This window comes from Aplidium turbinatum, chromosome 9, assembly GCF_918807975.1.
Source record: "Aplidium turbinatum chromosome 9, kaAplTurb1.1, whole genome shotgun sequence".
In the NCBI taxonomy this organism is placed as follows: domain Eukaryota; kingdom Metazoa; phylum Chordata; class Ascidiacea; order Aplousobranchia; family Polyclinidae; genus Aplidium; species Aplidium turbinatum.
In genome coordinates, this window is record NC_137480.1 from 14,466,316 (window position 1) to 14,479,619 (window position 13,304).

Consider the following 13,304-nt stretch of genomic DNA (forward strand, 5'->3'; position numbering starts at 1 on the left):
TAACTTTCCTACAATTTTCTATCACTCAGGTATTTTTTCTAACTAAAACCAAGAGGAACATTTTCTTTTCTCATAAGTCTGCCATCAACAATATCCGGCCATTCGGCCCTACCTTTGGTCCTGTGCAATGCAAAACGGCCGTTAGTAGTGCCCCTAATCATTGGCGTTTGATTTTCACAGCTGGTGGTAACATCAAACACAGTTGTGACAAAACCGTCTTTGAAGAAGCATAGGAGTGGTAGAATTTCAATAAATTCAGGGATATTTGTGACCTACACAATAGCTCATTATCGAGTAATCATACAAGAAGTACATACCTGTATACAAAGAACAATGGCACGGAAGGGCATCATGCTGTTATAATGATGTAACCTAGCTGTGATACAGAATTTATTGTGTGTGAATTTTATTTTGAGGCAAAATGAAAGATTATAATTAGGCTAAAAGCGAATAGCAGAAATTGTTACATTGCAAAATGTGCAGTAGCTTACATGACCTTACAAGGGTACAATTGTCCCCCCCCCATCCAGAGAAAAATTGAAGGCAGGGGGGCATTCGCCCCCCCGTTTCCGGCGCCAGCTACATGATGTTCACTACTCTTTCGATGATCCTAAAATGAACAGAGTTCTATTAACTGGTAAAGTAAGCCCAAACAATCCAGCAGCAATTTGGAGCAAGCGATCTTAAATTACTGCTTTCCAATTCTGGGGAATTTTCTGAAATCTTAGATGCGGCGCTGATCTTCACAGTGCTATTAAGTCTTTAAAATGTTTTGTCCGCGTAAACACCCTGCTGTTTCTTATGAATTTCAGCAATAAGGAATTCCACTACCCTAGCTTACGTAGCCTACTATTCTTCGCTTCATAAATTACTAAAGCTATCGCAACGACGCTGCTTCTTTCGAATCACGTGTTTTGCGAAAAAACAAACTTTTTACGCAATAACAATAACTATGATCAAACACTTCAAGAGAAATTAGACTTGAGTGGAAAGTGGCGTCATTACTCAACAGCACACTACGCTTTACACGGGCTAAATGAGAAATTGGCTTGATCCATACAACATTCACAAAGGTAAATGACACAACAACTGCGTGTAAATCTGGGCTTGATGATGCTTAAAGGCAGACTAAGCAGATGCTTGAATAAAAGTAGTGCGACTGTAGATTGAAAAAACAATCAATGAAACACATCCTCACTAACTATTCGTCCTGTGACAACGACTTGAGATACATTACCAAGTACCAACAATGTTCTCACATGTGGCTCCAACAAGTTATAAATGACGGCTAGGCAATGAGCAAACGGTATCAGTGAAGAGTTGTTAACATTAATTGAAAAAACGAACATGATTTACTGAAAGCGATTTTGTAAGCAGTGCTTTGCTCAACATGAACTTGCAATGAAAATGATATGAAAACGCCATTGCCAGCATATAGAATGCTTTTACCTAATTTTACAGGGCATTTTTATGCGAGGTGCCGGAATATTACTTTGCAATGACCTAGTTCCAACACAATTGCATTTTAGAACAAAAATCAGTTGGTAAAAACCTTTGAGCTTACTTATATTAGACAAAGGGGGTCAGTGACATCACTTACTGCGTGCAAAAAAGAACACAACACAAAATGTGAATTACACCAACCTAGAAAAAAATCAGGCAGCGAACAAATGCATCGGCCAAGCCTTGACTGCATCTTCTACTTGCCCATTGAAACCAGAACGTTCATTCACCGTTCACACTTTGCTAATGGGTTTATAAAAGAATATAAAATAAAAAAAAGCTTCACGTTCAGTAGTGATCTTGGACGTTCCTTCAATGACTTGGTTATAGCGCAATTTTTCTTCAAACCTACTCAATACACCAGCGTTTGACTGCTAAAGCTTATGAAAGCCAATTATCGGTTGCATTCTGACACATGGTTAGTGGTGACCCTCAACAAATGAAATTGTATCAAATGTGAACTTGCCACAGGTAAAATACTTGTTCTATTGCTGGTCACAAGAATGATACATATTGCCTCGCTTTAGTCAGTAAGAATATATTAAGCTCCAATCTTGAAAGGAATATCTGCAGAAAGTGCGCGAGTCCACAGCGTAGACCGGTAACAATCGATGCTATGTGCCAAGTCTTTGTTCACATCTCGCATATTTCTTCAATGCTTGCAAAAATTGTTGGTAAGAAATGCTACGATGGCTGGACAAAGATCTGTAAAAATGGATATATATAATTTTTAAATCTCATGATTGTGCACGCAAACTGTGCATCAACGATCCTTACCACACAGTACACACTGCTTGCAACAAAAAAATTGTCATTTCAAAGAAGCTTAGGGTTATCAATTCACGGAAAACATTGGGTTCATTTCTAAAAACTTTGCACATAACACTTGTTATTTACAGCACATATTGATAGATTTGCATACGCCATTATTCAGTGAAAAAAATGACATGAGGTAATAATGGCGCAAGTTATAAAGGCGACGGTAATACATTGCAAAATGGTTTTATTTAAAAACGTAGGTTTGAAAGAGCTCAGGAAACCCCAAACACATCAATTTTTCAATATAATTACAAAGAATTAAATGTTCTTTTGAATAGTATTTGTTATTGGAATAATTTGGAGCATAAGTACTTTTTCTTATTTGCTTATTTCTGGGACCACGTCTTTTAGGTGCAGACAGTTAGGTGCCTGCCAAATAGGTGCGCGCACTGTGGCATCAGGATATTGGTGCAGAGTGGTGCACTGTGGCCCCCTAGTCATTTAGATGCTATTCGGTGTGTCAAATTACACTCATAATCACTTATGAAGAATACTTAATTAGGCCTATGCGACAGTTTTTCGAGCTGTGTTACAAAGTGAATTTCATTTTGAATCATATCAGTGTGCATTGTCTGACTATGCAGTATGCAAGTACAGTCAAGAATCAACTTAGCAAGCTCAAACCTACAAAATATCGTCAATGCCAACTGAGTATGGTAGGTTAATCTTATATAATATTACTTGCTGGTAATAATTAGCAAATGGACGTTTTGCACAGTTGTTTAATGTACAATTTTAAGTTGAAATGCTCTGTTTTCCAGTATAAACAGCTACAATCTTGACATGACACAAACGTATATAACTTATGATGAAATGCAACCCTGGTGGATTACTGTAAGCTTTGTCTAAACATAATAGAGGTTATGAATGCAAAAGCATGGAAATGTTTATGAAGAATAACTGTATTAACTATCGTATATTAAAAAGTCATTGGTTTGTTTATGAAACTAACTCACATCATTTCTGTCAAGCGCATGTTCCAAGGCTGAAAACCAGATGAAGTCAAGTAGGGCCCAAAGCAAATAGCCAGATCTGGATCCTCAACACTTCCAATGCATTCTATAAGAATAGTAAAATCAACTACTTGATATGAAACTGTCACCTGAATCACAGTATTTTATTGTCATCACTTTGGTGTTAGTTCTTTGCGTGATTTGACTATTTTAAGTCCTTAACTACTTTGAGTGAAGTGTATTTTATTGAACAAACAGGGGGTGTTAATAGCACAGTATATATACGTATAGTCGTATACTGTACCAGTACTGCACAATTTTAAGTATGCCATAATATACTGAAAAAACATATGGAGAAAATTAGGCTTGAGACTAAGCAAGTAAGAATAAACAATGAGCTGATATACTACACAGTGACAACCACAAAACCAAGAGAGAGAAATTACATCAGATGCAATCAACTCACCTTTATACTTTTTATCAAATACACTTGCATTGAAATTGTCCTTTGAATCTTTGTCGTGTGATAAAGACATTGATACTGATTTGATACAATTAATAAATTGCTTCCGACCATTCATAACAGATGTAAGAATAACATCACATGTTCCATAAGATTCACCTGAAAATCATGCATAAGAATATTATTATGTGCTGCTTATGCATACGCGCCGACTTCCGGGGGGGGTAGCGCTCCCCATCAATTTATGGTTGAGGAGTTTTATCGCTCAATTTATTGTATGGTTGAGGCGCCCCCCGTCAATTTATGGAATTTACTATTCGGCGAGTCTAATTCGGCTAGTCCGATTCGGCGAGAGCCCTTTTCGGCGAGTTCCTTATTCGGCAATTTTTTGAATTTTTTTTTAAATTATCAGGTACCGTAGCCTAATTATCATTGCCGTTTTGGAGTTGGGATTGGGGGTTAGGATCTTATTTTAATGTTTAGCGTCGTTAAAGCGATGTAAAAGTGGCAATGATAATTAGGCTACGGTACCCAATAATTTTAGAAAAAAATTCAAAAAATCGCCGAAAAGGACTCTCGCCGAATAGGGCACTCGCCGAATCGGACTAGCCGAATTGGACTCGCCGAATAGTAGCAGACCCATTACAAGTGGTGTTTCAGAGATAAAATACTTCGCGAAAGAGATTTAGATCATTTAAACGGATTTAAAGAATGCCGAAAGCGAAAAACAGCCTACGTTGCTCTTGCCCGCAAAACAGCAGCTGATCGCATGGCTTTCTCTGGAACATGAATTACTACTGAGATGCGCACGGCACGCGGGCTCACCGTCGCACACTGCTTAGCGAAAAAGCGAATGCGAGGTTGAATGTTTATTCTTATTTCACGAGTTATCCAAACGTCCGTTAGATTTTTTGTGATTTCAAACATTAAATCGATTTTAGCAAACTTCATCGAGTTGAAACTACAACACAACAAACAATTACGTGAATACAGCTTAAAGAAAAAATGCGTTTTTCTAAACTGTCATCCGTGTTTTGCTTCAATAAGCAGTGTATTGATTGATGTATATAATGTAAAAATATATACATCTCATCATTTATCAATATACATTGATCATTTATATACACTCCTGCACTACCGTATATACTCGAGTATAGGTCGATCTCGTGTAGAAGTCGAACCCCTACATTTGAGCTGAAAATCGGTGACATTTCCTTCCGTGGATAAGTCGAATAGCTGAATCCCCACACTACTATTCGATGGTTCATCTAGGTATTGGCATTGACATAGGGTATGGAAATTTCAAAGTAGAGCGTAGAGTAACTTACGCTGCTGGAATAGTCACGTAACTATTCACGGCAATAAATATTAAGTAAACCAGCTAAATTAGACGCGTTATTTTTAACGAGGTCTTCCCGTTGTGAGATCAATATGATTCAATAGAACGCATTGTTTCGTTGGCAATGTGTGAGAATTAAATCGAAAACCGATAAAAAGAAAGGTGTTCAATGGTCTTGGTCGCAGATATTGCCAGCATTAACGACGTCTCTTACCGCTATTATCACCTAGCTAACCTGACATCATTGTTTTATGCGACCGCTAAGGTTTGACATCGACTTCAACGATCATCAAATGTTACGTAAGAACGATTATATCCTACACGCAAAAATGAAAAGATTGATCTCTTAAAACAGCTCTTCCTGTTTTGTCTCGTGAGGTTTGCATATTGCTCAACAAGTGCATAAAGTTTAGAATTGACAAGAAATCATTAAATTTGAAAATTACGTTTGAATTACAGCAAATAAACGTATTCAAAACTTTTACTGCGGCCGACACCATTTCACAATCCGTAATCTACGTCAGCAGTGATTTTGCGGCAGCAAAAATGCATTCATTTTGAAAATTGCCGAGGTGGAGACAACAGCTTGTCCGTATAACCTGTCTTTTTGAGGTGAAAATCACTTGCGAACATCTCGACCTATACTCGAGTATACACGGTATTCGATAAAAGACTATAAAGACTTTCGATAAAAAACAGAAGAGAAAACACTTCGCCGTTGGCGTTGTTAACGCTTTGAAGGCAAGTAATTAGCAAAACGAGGTTAATAAAACTGATAGCGGGGGTCCACTCTGCTTGAGATCATGATTTTTTTGCGTTTTATTTCGATAATGTCACTGTATTGATCGTTGTAATTCACCCGCACGAAAAGGAAATGAATCAGCTTGTTTTCTAACTGTTCCAATTATGAGCTAACAACATCAAAATTTTTACGACTAAGCGTACCACATGCATAAAACTAATCATTTCAAGCAGCGGTTCTAATAAATTCGGTTTGCGACCTAGGTGTCAATATAAACAAGACAGTAAGCTTAATCAAAGGCTATTTTAATTGAGTAAAATGTTTTTTGAAAAGTCGGCGCTTATGTGCTACTAAGCTACAACACTATTCTCACCTTGGTTTTTTTTTTCGGTTATTTATCGGTCATTGACCGATTTTTTAGCAAAATGTCTGAAAAAAATATAGTCAATTCGGTTACAATGTCCAAAAAAATATTCGTAGACTTTTTGTTTACGCTAACGATTGCGGCCACATTTTTTGGATAGTTTGCGCTTGAGGCTACGCCGTAAAGTTTTCACGGTTTTTTAGCGCATAGCGTCAACGCATACTTTTTAATGTATTTTTTTCGCTACAACACACCAATACCTTCCAGCGCTACAGTTGAAAGAATGTTTGCAATGGGCAAAGACATATTGGAACCAAAACACAGCAAAATGTCCGATGAACACTTTCAGATGCTTGTGTTTCTTCATGGAAATTCAAATAAAACCTGTTTGTTTCGAGTGGTTTATACCGTGTGAATGTTTGGCACCTAGCAAACAAAATTAGTTTACGCTAGTGTATACGCTAACGCTGACGCCGCCAACTTTTTTTACAAGTTATGTTGACGCAAACGGCGTATGGTTTTTTGAACGTTTGCGCTGACGGCGTCAATATTTTTTGTATGCGCGTACATCACTGCAGATAACACACGACAACGTTTCTCAGCGAAACGTAATGTTGTGGCTAGTCAGGAAGTGCAAATTTTGGTTTCTAATAACTACTTGAAAGGAAACATTTTCATCAGAAAAAATGACCGAAATAAATAAAAAATGACCGAATTTTTTTAAGTCATTTTGGACACATGACCGAAAAGTCTCCGCGAAAAAAAACAAGTTTTCACCAAACTCTGTAAATTTATGAAAACTCAGTCAATAACAGGTAAAACAAGCATTGAAAAATAGGTAACACTAATTGTAAAATACTGTACACAAAAATTTTACCGGAATAGTTTTGAGTATGGATTTGAGCAGCTGGACAACAAAGTTGATCTCCGCAAATCATTTTAAGTTTGTCTTCATATTCCTTCTTTAACCTGGAAACATTTTTCTCCAAATATCCTGAAACATATTGTTGTTTATAACAACAGTTGTGGCAAGTTCAGTTTCCCAAGTTGGTACTGGGGGATGTGACCATGTGGAGAACTGGAGTTAGAAATAAATGAACAAAAAAACTGACAAAAAAGATAAAATGAATGGAAGAAATGAGTAATTTGAATTTTGGAATGCAAATGCCAAACTATAAAATCTACAAGCTCCTTTTTAACTTCCATGAAAATGTATTACCTTTTGGGTACGATATGTACACAAAAAAGTTAAGATTAATGTATATATATACAAAATAAAAAGGGATGCAGACCAGTGCATTAAGAATTATCTTATATTCTTTGCAGTATTTCAATACGTGTTGTTTAACTTTTGGCACAAACTTAGTCTTAGGCAAACTATTGCAAGACTTTAAATTCAACACAACGCAGTGAAACTAAGGCAAAAAAACTTTATTTATAATGCAACTCATGTTTTCGTAATATCAATCTCAATCTGAGATCAATTACAAACAGTTATGATGATATCTAATAAATAGGCTGAAAATTGTCTATTGTAACTTGTGGGCTGTTTTATCAATAAATTAAGGTTTTCAATAGGCCTAAAAGGCCCTAAACAGTACCTACACAAATTACAATAAAAAATTAAGGAGTTGGGTTAAATCAAATAAAATACTTTAATGTGTTTCAACACTTGCTTAAAACATATCTGTGCAAAAATCAGCACTTTATGGTGTCATTCAACAAAAGCATAAACAACTTTTTAATAATCAAACAGCTAAACCAAACATGTCCTCAAAAACAGTGCATGTTTGTAAAAAATTGCTGCCTTGACAACAGCCTTACCATACTTCATGAAAAATGCATTGGTGACTTTGAAACTACTGCTTATTTTCTATTTCAACCGCAAAATAAAAGACAATACTTAGTAGTAACATTTCTCACCTGCTTTGTCCGAGATTGTAATGCATGGTATACCTATTAAACTGGACCAGACAATTATGCTTGCAACATCACTGAGAAAAATTGTATCTTCACTAATTAAGAGAGCTAAATGCTGAGGTCGTTTTTTCAACAACTTTGCATCAGTTGAAATTTGTGCTTGTACACTTTGTAAGTGTAACTTGGGCCTGATAGATAAAACAAATTGCAAGGATGCAGCAAAATGTTGTACTAAAGTTTGTGTAACATGTACTGCATACAGTAAAAATAGCTCAATTTTTTGGTAAAGAAACGTTGCAATGACATTGTATTTTGCTAAATCAATCTTTAATACATGATTTGGTTCCATTGTATCTTCAAAGCAGCAAGATCCGTATTGTTCGGCTTAATTACAAATTCAGAACTGTTGATTCCAAACTGCCATAAACAGTTTCAATTCCAGTCACTCTTTTGAAGTGTATTTCTCAGCTACTATGCCTACCTATCAAAACATTTCACTTCAGTGCTTCATCCCATACAATTTTGCAGTTGCCTTGTTGGAAGTTTTCGCCATGCATTTCCGGGTTACGTCCTTTAAAAATTCTCTGGGAAATCCGGTAGGTGGAGAAATAATTAAGTGACGTGAATTTGTGCGTTTCCAGTACACTACGGTACTTAATTGTTTTTTTTTTCCAGAAAAAGAAACAAAACAAAAATACTGTGAAGAAAGGGGCGTTCTTCCCGGCTATCAGCACAAGGCTGAGCACTCACTAGTACAGCGAGCAGTTGCGACAAAAATACTTATTCCCGAAAAAAAAGTCAGAATCGTGGATTCAAGAGTTTTTTTTCTGATGTAAGCTTGAGATTGGTTTGGTGGCCGTGCTTAACTATATTTATTGATGCATATACCGCAATATTAAAGCCTTTCATGCACGTTTTAAACCATTAAGGTTTTGCCACCTTTTCCTTTTGTTACTGTATTTCTTTTTCACAACATTATTTCTTTTGCATTCTGACAAAGAAAAATAAATTGAATAGAGATACACATGGAGGATGTGACCGAACTGCCTATTTTCCTGTCTGTTGTGGTATCTAGATTGCTAATTGCTATGGTGCTATTTTATTCGTATTGTGTATAATTGTACTATACTATTCTCACAACAGACGAAATAAAAGGTTTCTCTCTAATGATCTAATTAATAAACACGCTCCCTTATTGGAGTGACCTAAAATTTCCTCTAGCCAGTTTTAAACCGTTTGAATATACTGTATATGAAAACCATCTTTGCGCAGCAGGAATAATTTTTTCGGATTTTTTTTCTACAGTCTTTTTCTCAGATAGTTTCAATACTTGGTTTCAGTGAACCGGTTGAATAAGCCACAGCAAACCTATTATCCTACTTGCTGTTAAAAGGTTGTTCTGTCCGTCCTTTAAGAATCACAACAACTAAAGCTGAGGAGCCTACGTTAGCACAGCTTTCATCATTGGATAAGTGAAATAGTTTCAGAAAATGATACTTTAATAACATGTGGAGAATTTAATGCGTCACCTAGGTCTCTTTTACAAATGTCGTAGGCCTATGCATTATAGCCGATAGGCCACTGAGCTTTTAAATTTTCCCAGCATTCCTGGTGTCGTGCAGTGTTTTGCTTGGTTTTAGATTTATGCTATTGAAAATTTGATATTTGAATATGTCCGAGAAATTTAAGTTCTTTTGTTCATTAGTCTTCTCACACAGCTACAATAGACCACAGTAACACTTTAAGACGAACCTTGAGAGGAATTGAAAGTTTGCAATTTATTGGAATATTGACTGCGATTGTGAAATATAGACCTTTCAAGGTTGGTTAAAAGCAGGGCTTTGGAGCCGGAGCCGTGCATTTTCAACGGAGCTGGAGCTCTACGTGAAATTCAAGTGGAGCTGGAGCCAGTTGTTTGAAAAATAGCTCCGGCTCTGATGTATTTTATAAGATGCCACTACTATTGGCTGAATTCACATAATTTAACAGCAACCCTTCACAAAATTAAGAAGTTATGTGCGTTATCAGACGTCGAATTAACGAATATGTTTTGAAACGCAGTTCCGCATGACATTTTGATGAAAGTAAGTTGCCTTAAATTTCATAAAGTTGTGCCATTTTTTAGCAACAGTTGACTGCAGGCAGTGATGGGCATTATCGGCGATAAATTTTTATCGCTTATCGCTCAATTATTTTTTTTAGTTATCGTTTATCGTTATCGCCAAAGGCAATATTTCATTATCGCCGATAATTAATCGCCGATAAATTTTATTTCGGATCAACACACAAGTGGAAAGGCCATGAAAAGTAATACTTTGACTAGCCACCTAGTTAATTAAAGGTGCACTGCAACGAAAATATATAGCTTTTGTATTCATAGATCTTTATGAGAAAAAGCGATTTGTAACAATAAATTTTTTTTTAAGTTTGTCATTAGCTCAAAAATCTAATAAAAGGGATATTGATTTAAAGGCATCTGATTGGTCAAAATCTTTGATGACGTATTTGGTTGTGCAAAACAATTCAGAACCACTAGGTTAAACCATAGAAGTAAGATATCTATGGTTAAGGTATAAACAATTGGGCTACATATTACACAGAGAACAATTTTATACTTGAGTTTTACGCGTTGAGATGGTTTTTTGTATGGCTCCCGGTTGTAGTAACGGAAGAAACGTGAAAGGGGTACACTTTCATCGTTTACCTCTGAATAATCAAGACCAGCTTAAGAAATGGATCTCTGCGATGAAACTCAAAAACCCAATTCAATTTTCAATTCAATTTATTTTTCTTTGTCAGAACGCAAAAAGAAATGATATTGTAAAAAAGAAATACAGTAACAAAACCAACAAAAGGAAAAGGTGGCAAAACCTTAATGGTTTAAGACGTGCATAAAAAGATCTAATATTGCGGTATTTGCATCGATAAGTATAGTTAAGCACGGCCACCAAACCTGATACTGTAAAACAAGTAACAAGCACTGCCGTGTGTGCAGCGACCATTTTCTGGCCAGCGTGACCTACGGGCAGAGCTACAGGGCACCACACCTAAACATTTGCTCATCCCTGAAGCTGTCCCCTCTGTCTTTGATTTTTCGAGGTATGTGAAAGCCACTGTTACTGCAGTGCCCACAAAACTTGATCGACCTGGGTTCAAATCTCTGAGTAAGAGTGGGCGTTCGGATCGAATAACAAAGAGGGAAATGAACAAAGCTTTAAAACAGGTCAGTAAAACATTGGCAGGGTAGGTACCGTAACTATAAACACATACCATAGTTTTGTTTCATATAAATCATTTACTTCAAGCCAATTATTTTTTTTGCAGCTTCATCAGGCAGTGGATCAACAATTGATTTTTATTAATAATACAATACTAAGCAAAACTAACTTTTCTCTTGCTAATTGTGAAGTTTGCACTAATTTGATGCTACTTGGTTGTGTTTTCCAGCTCACCGAATTTGTTCACACTGGTGACCTTGAAGTGTTCCACAATGTACTCCTGAAGTATGTACCTAAGAGGCTGGCATTCAGTTATGAGGGAATGGTTGCACGCACAAAACTAGCTGCAAAAGATAACAATTGCAATGTTGGTCGACACCAAGCAGAGACCAAGGGTGGGATGAAGTGCTGGAAGCTGCAATGGTCCAAGGGAAGGCAAGCATTTGTGGTCAAAAAGGTTAACAAATCAAAGGACTTTACATTCCGAGAAGAGCTTATGGGTGTAACTATGCATCGTCTTGAAAACAGTAAGTCTATTGTAATGTTGACAAATTTGAAACTTTTGGGCACATTGCCCAGCACTTGTAGAGTGCACAAAATGCTCCCCAAACACCATTGTGGAAATGTACACAGCAAGTACGCATTTAACTGCCAGCATTTATTGTATTATAATTTAGCATTTCTGCAGTATAAAGTGATGTATTTATTTTATGCTTTCAGATGTGCCTGAAGAAGTGGATGCTATTGTAGTGCCAGAAAACGCAAAGATGTCTATTGCCAAGGGGGACAAGCCATCTAAGTTGGATGCTATCCAACGACACATATCACGCTTTAGGAATAGTAGGGTGGATATATCTTCATCAGATGCAACATATCCAACGACATATGTCATGCGTTAAAAGTAGTAGGGTGGATACATGTTCATCGGATGCAACATAGGACTTTCACAATGCTAAAGACTGAGGTAATAACGTGTAGTAACTCTAATGATCGATGAAGTGTATACTGCACAAAGAATAGAGTATTCAAATGGTTTATTTATTGGCCTTACTGAAGATGGCATACCTGCAAAGACAGTCTTAGCATTCATAGTCCAGTCTGCACATGGCAGTTATAAGGATGTTGTTTGTCTCGTTCCTATTAACAGACTGGATACAGGAATTTTACTCCAGTGGGTTAAATGGGTTATGCTGTCTTTACACTTTATAATTAGGCTGTGGCTATGTTTACACTATAGTGTAATTAGAAAGTGCTCTGCTTGCAAAGAATAAAATCCAAGGCTGTGCACCAGAGGAATATGCCCAGTTGTTTCATTCAGCTGTTCGTGGAGGTTTGTCTGCTCCTACAGATGCTCGACTGCACTACATTATTTTCTATATGTTTGTGTAGAGATCCTACCCCAATCAAGGAACTTCAAACATCCTCCGAAACCAGGCAACAATGAGCGACGTGGCAGTCGCGACACCCCCCTTTCAAGGGTTAATATGCTTGCCCATGGCAGCAGGGGACCTGGAGCCACCGGAAACACATAGGCCTAACAATGTCGGCGTTGCAGCAGTATTCATTATCTTTGTTTAATTTTCCAAAAAAATGATGACGGTCTTATAATATTGGCGATTCCATGTACCGTAGCCTTATGATTTTAAATGTTATAAGTGAAATGTTTATACTAAAGTTACATTTTATCAGTGTTTGCACTATTTTCCTCACCATATACTCAATTGGAAGTGGCTATTTTTCCACGCTTAATGCCATGGTTACAATCAGGCATTACCAGAGTTGGGATTAAAGTTAGGAAGGGTAAAGATAAGGGTTTAGAGTTAGGAATAAGATTAGCGTTTTGATCTTTGCCCAGGACTAAAAAAAGTTTGTTAACCATGTATCATAATGTTTCATAGTGAATTCATCACGAATGGAAGGACATTTCAATCTTTCAACTATTATTTCCTTGTCAAACAAGACTGGTGTAAATTTCTTTCAACA

General features: G+C 36.8%; 2 protein-coding genes across 2 annotated transcripts; one reads left to right on the top strand and one right to left on the bottom strand.

The window, feature by feature from the left end:
* Positions 1–912: 912 nt before the first annotated feature.
* LOC145777365 (dehydrodolichyl diphosphate synthase complex subunit nus1-like) lies at positions 913–8,605 on the bottom strand. Its single transcript, XM_082588732.1, has 5 exons — positions 8,107–8,605; positions 7,061–7,177; positions 3,742–3,897; positions 3,279–3,381; positions 913–2,208 (listed from the first exon to the last, which is right to left on the bottom strand). Exons 1-5 carry the CDS (start codon positions 8,450–8,452, stop codon positions 2,118–2,120), a joined length of 813 nt encoding a protein of 270 aa, XP_082444858.1. The 5' UTR covers positions 8,453–8,605; the 3' UTR covers positions 913–2,117.
* Positions 8,606–11,305: 2,700 nt separating this feature from the next.
* LOC145776721 (uncharacterized) lies at positions 11,306–12,220 on the top strand. The gene is made up of 3 exons (XM_082587949.1): positions 11,306–11,326; positions 11,551–11,848; positions 12,042–12,220. Exons 1-3 carry the CDS (start codon positions 11,306–11,308, stop codon positions 12,218–12,220), a joined length of 498 nt encoding a protein of 165 aa, XP_082444075.1.
* The last annotated feature ends 1,084 nt before the right edge of the window (positions 12,221–13,304 follow it).

Coding starts and splice junctions, on each gene's coding strand:
- LOC145777365 (XM_082588732.1), bottom strand. CDS start 8,452: ATGGAACCAAATCATGTATTAAAGATTGATTTAGCAAAATACAATGTC. Junction 7,178..8,106: donor TACAATCTCGGACAAAGCAG/GTGAGAAATGTT, acceptor AATATGTTTCAG/GATATTTGGAGAAAAATGTT. Junction 3,382..3,741: donor ATTTGATAAAAAGTATAAAG/GTGAGTTGATTG, acceptor CTATTCTTATAG/AATGCATTGGAAGTGTTGAG.
- LOC145776721 (XM_082587949.1), top strand. CDS start 11,306: ATGAACAAAGCTTTAAAACAG. Junction 11,327..11,550: donor TGAACAAAGCTTTAAAACAG/GTCAGTAAAACA, acceptor TGTGTTTTCCAG/CTCACCGAATTTGTTCACAC. Junction 11,849..12,041: donor TATGCATCGTCTTGAAAACA/GTAAGTCTATTG, acceptor TTATGCTTTCAG/ATGTGCCTGAAGAAGTGGAT.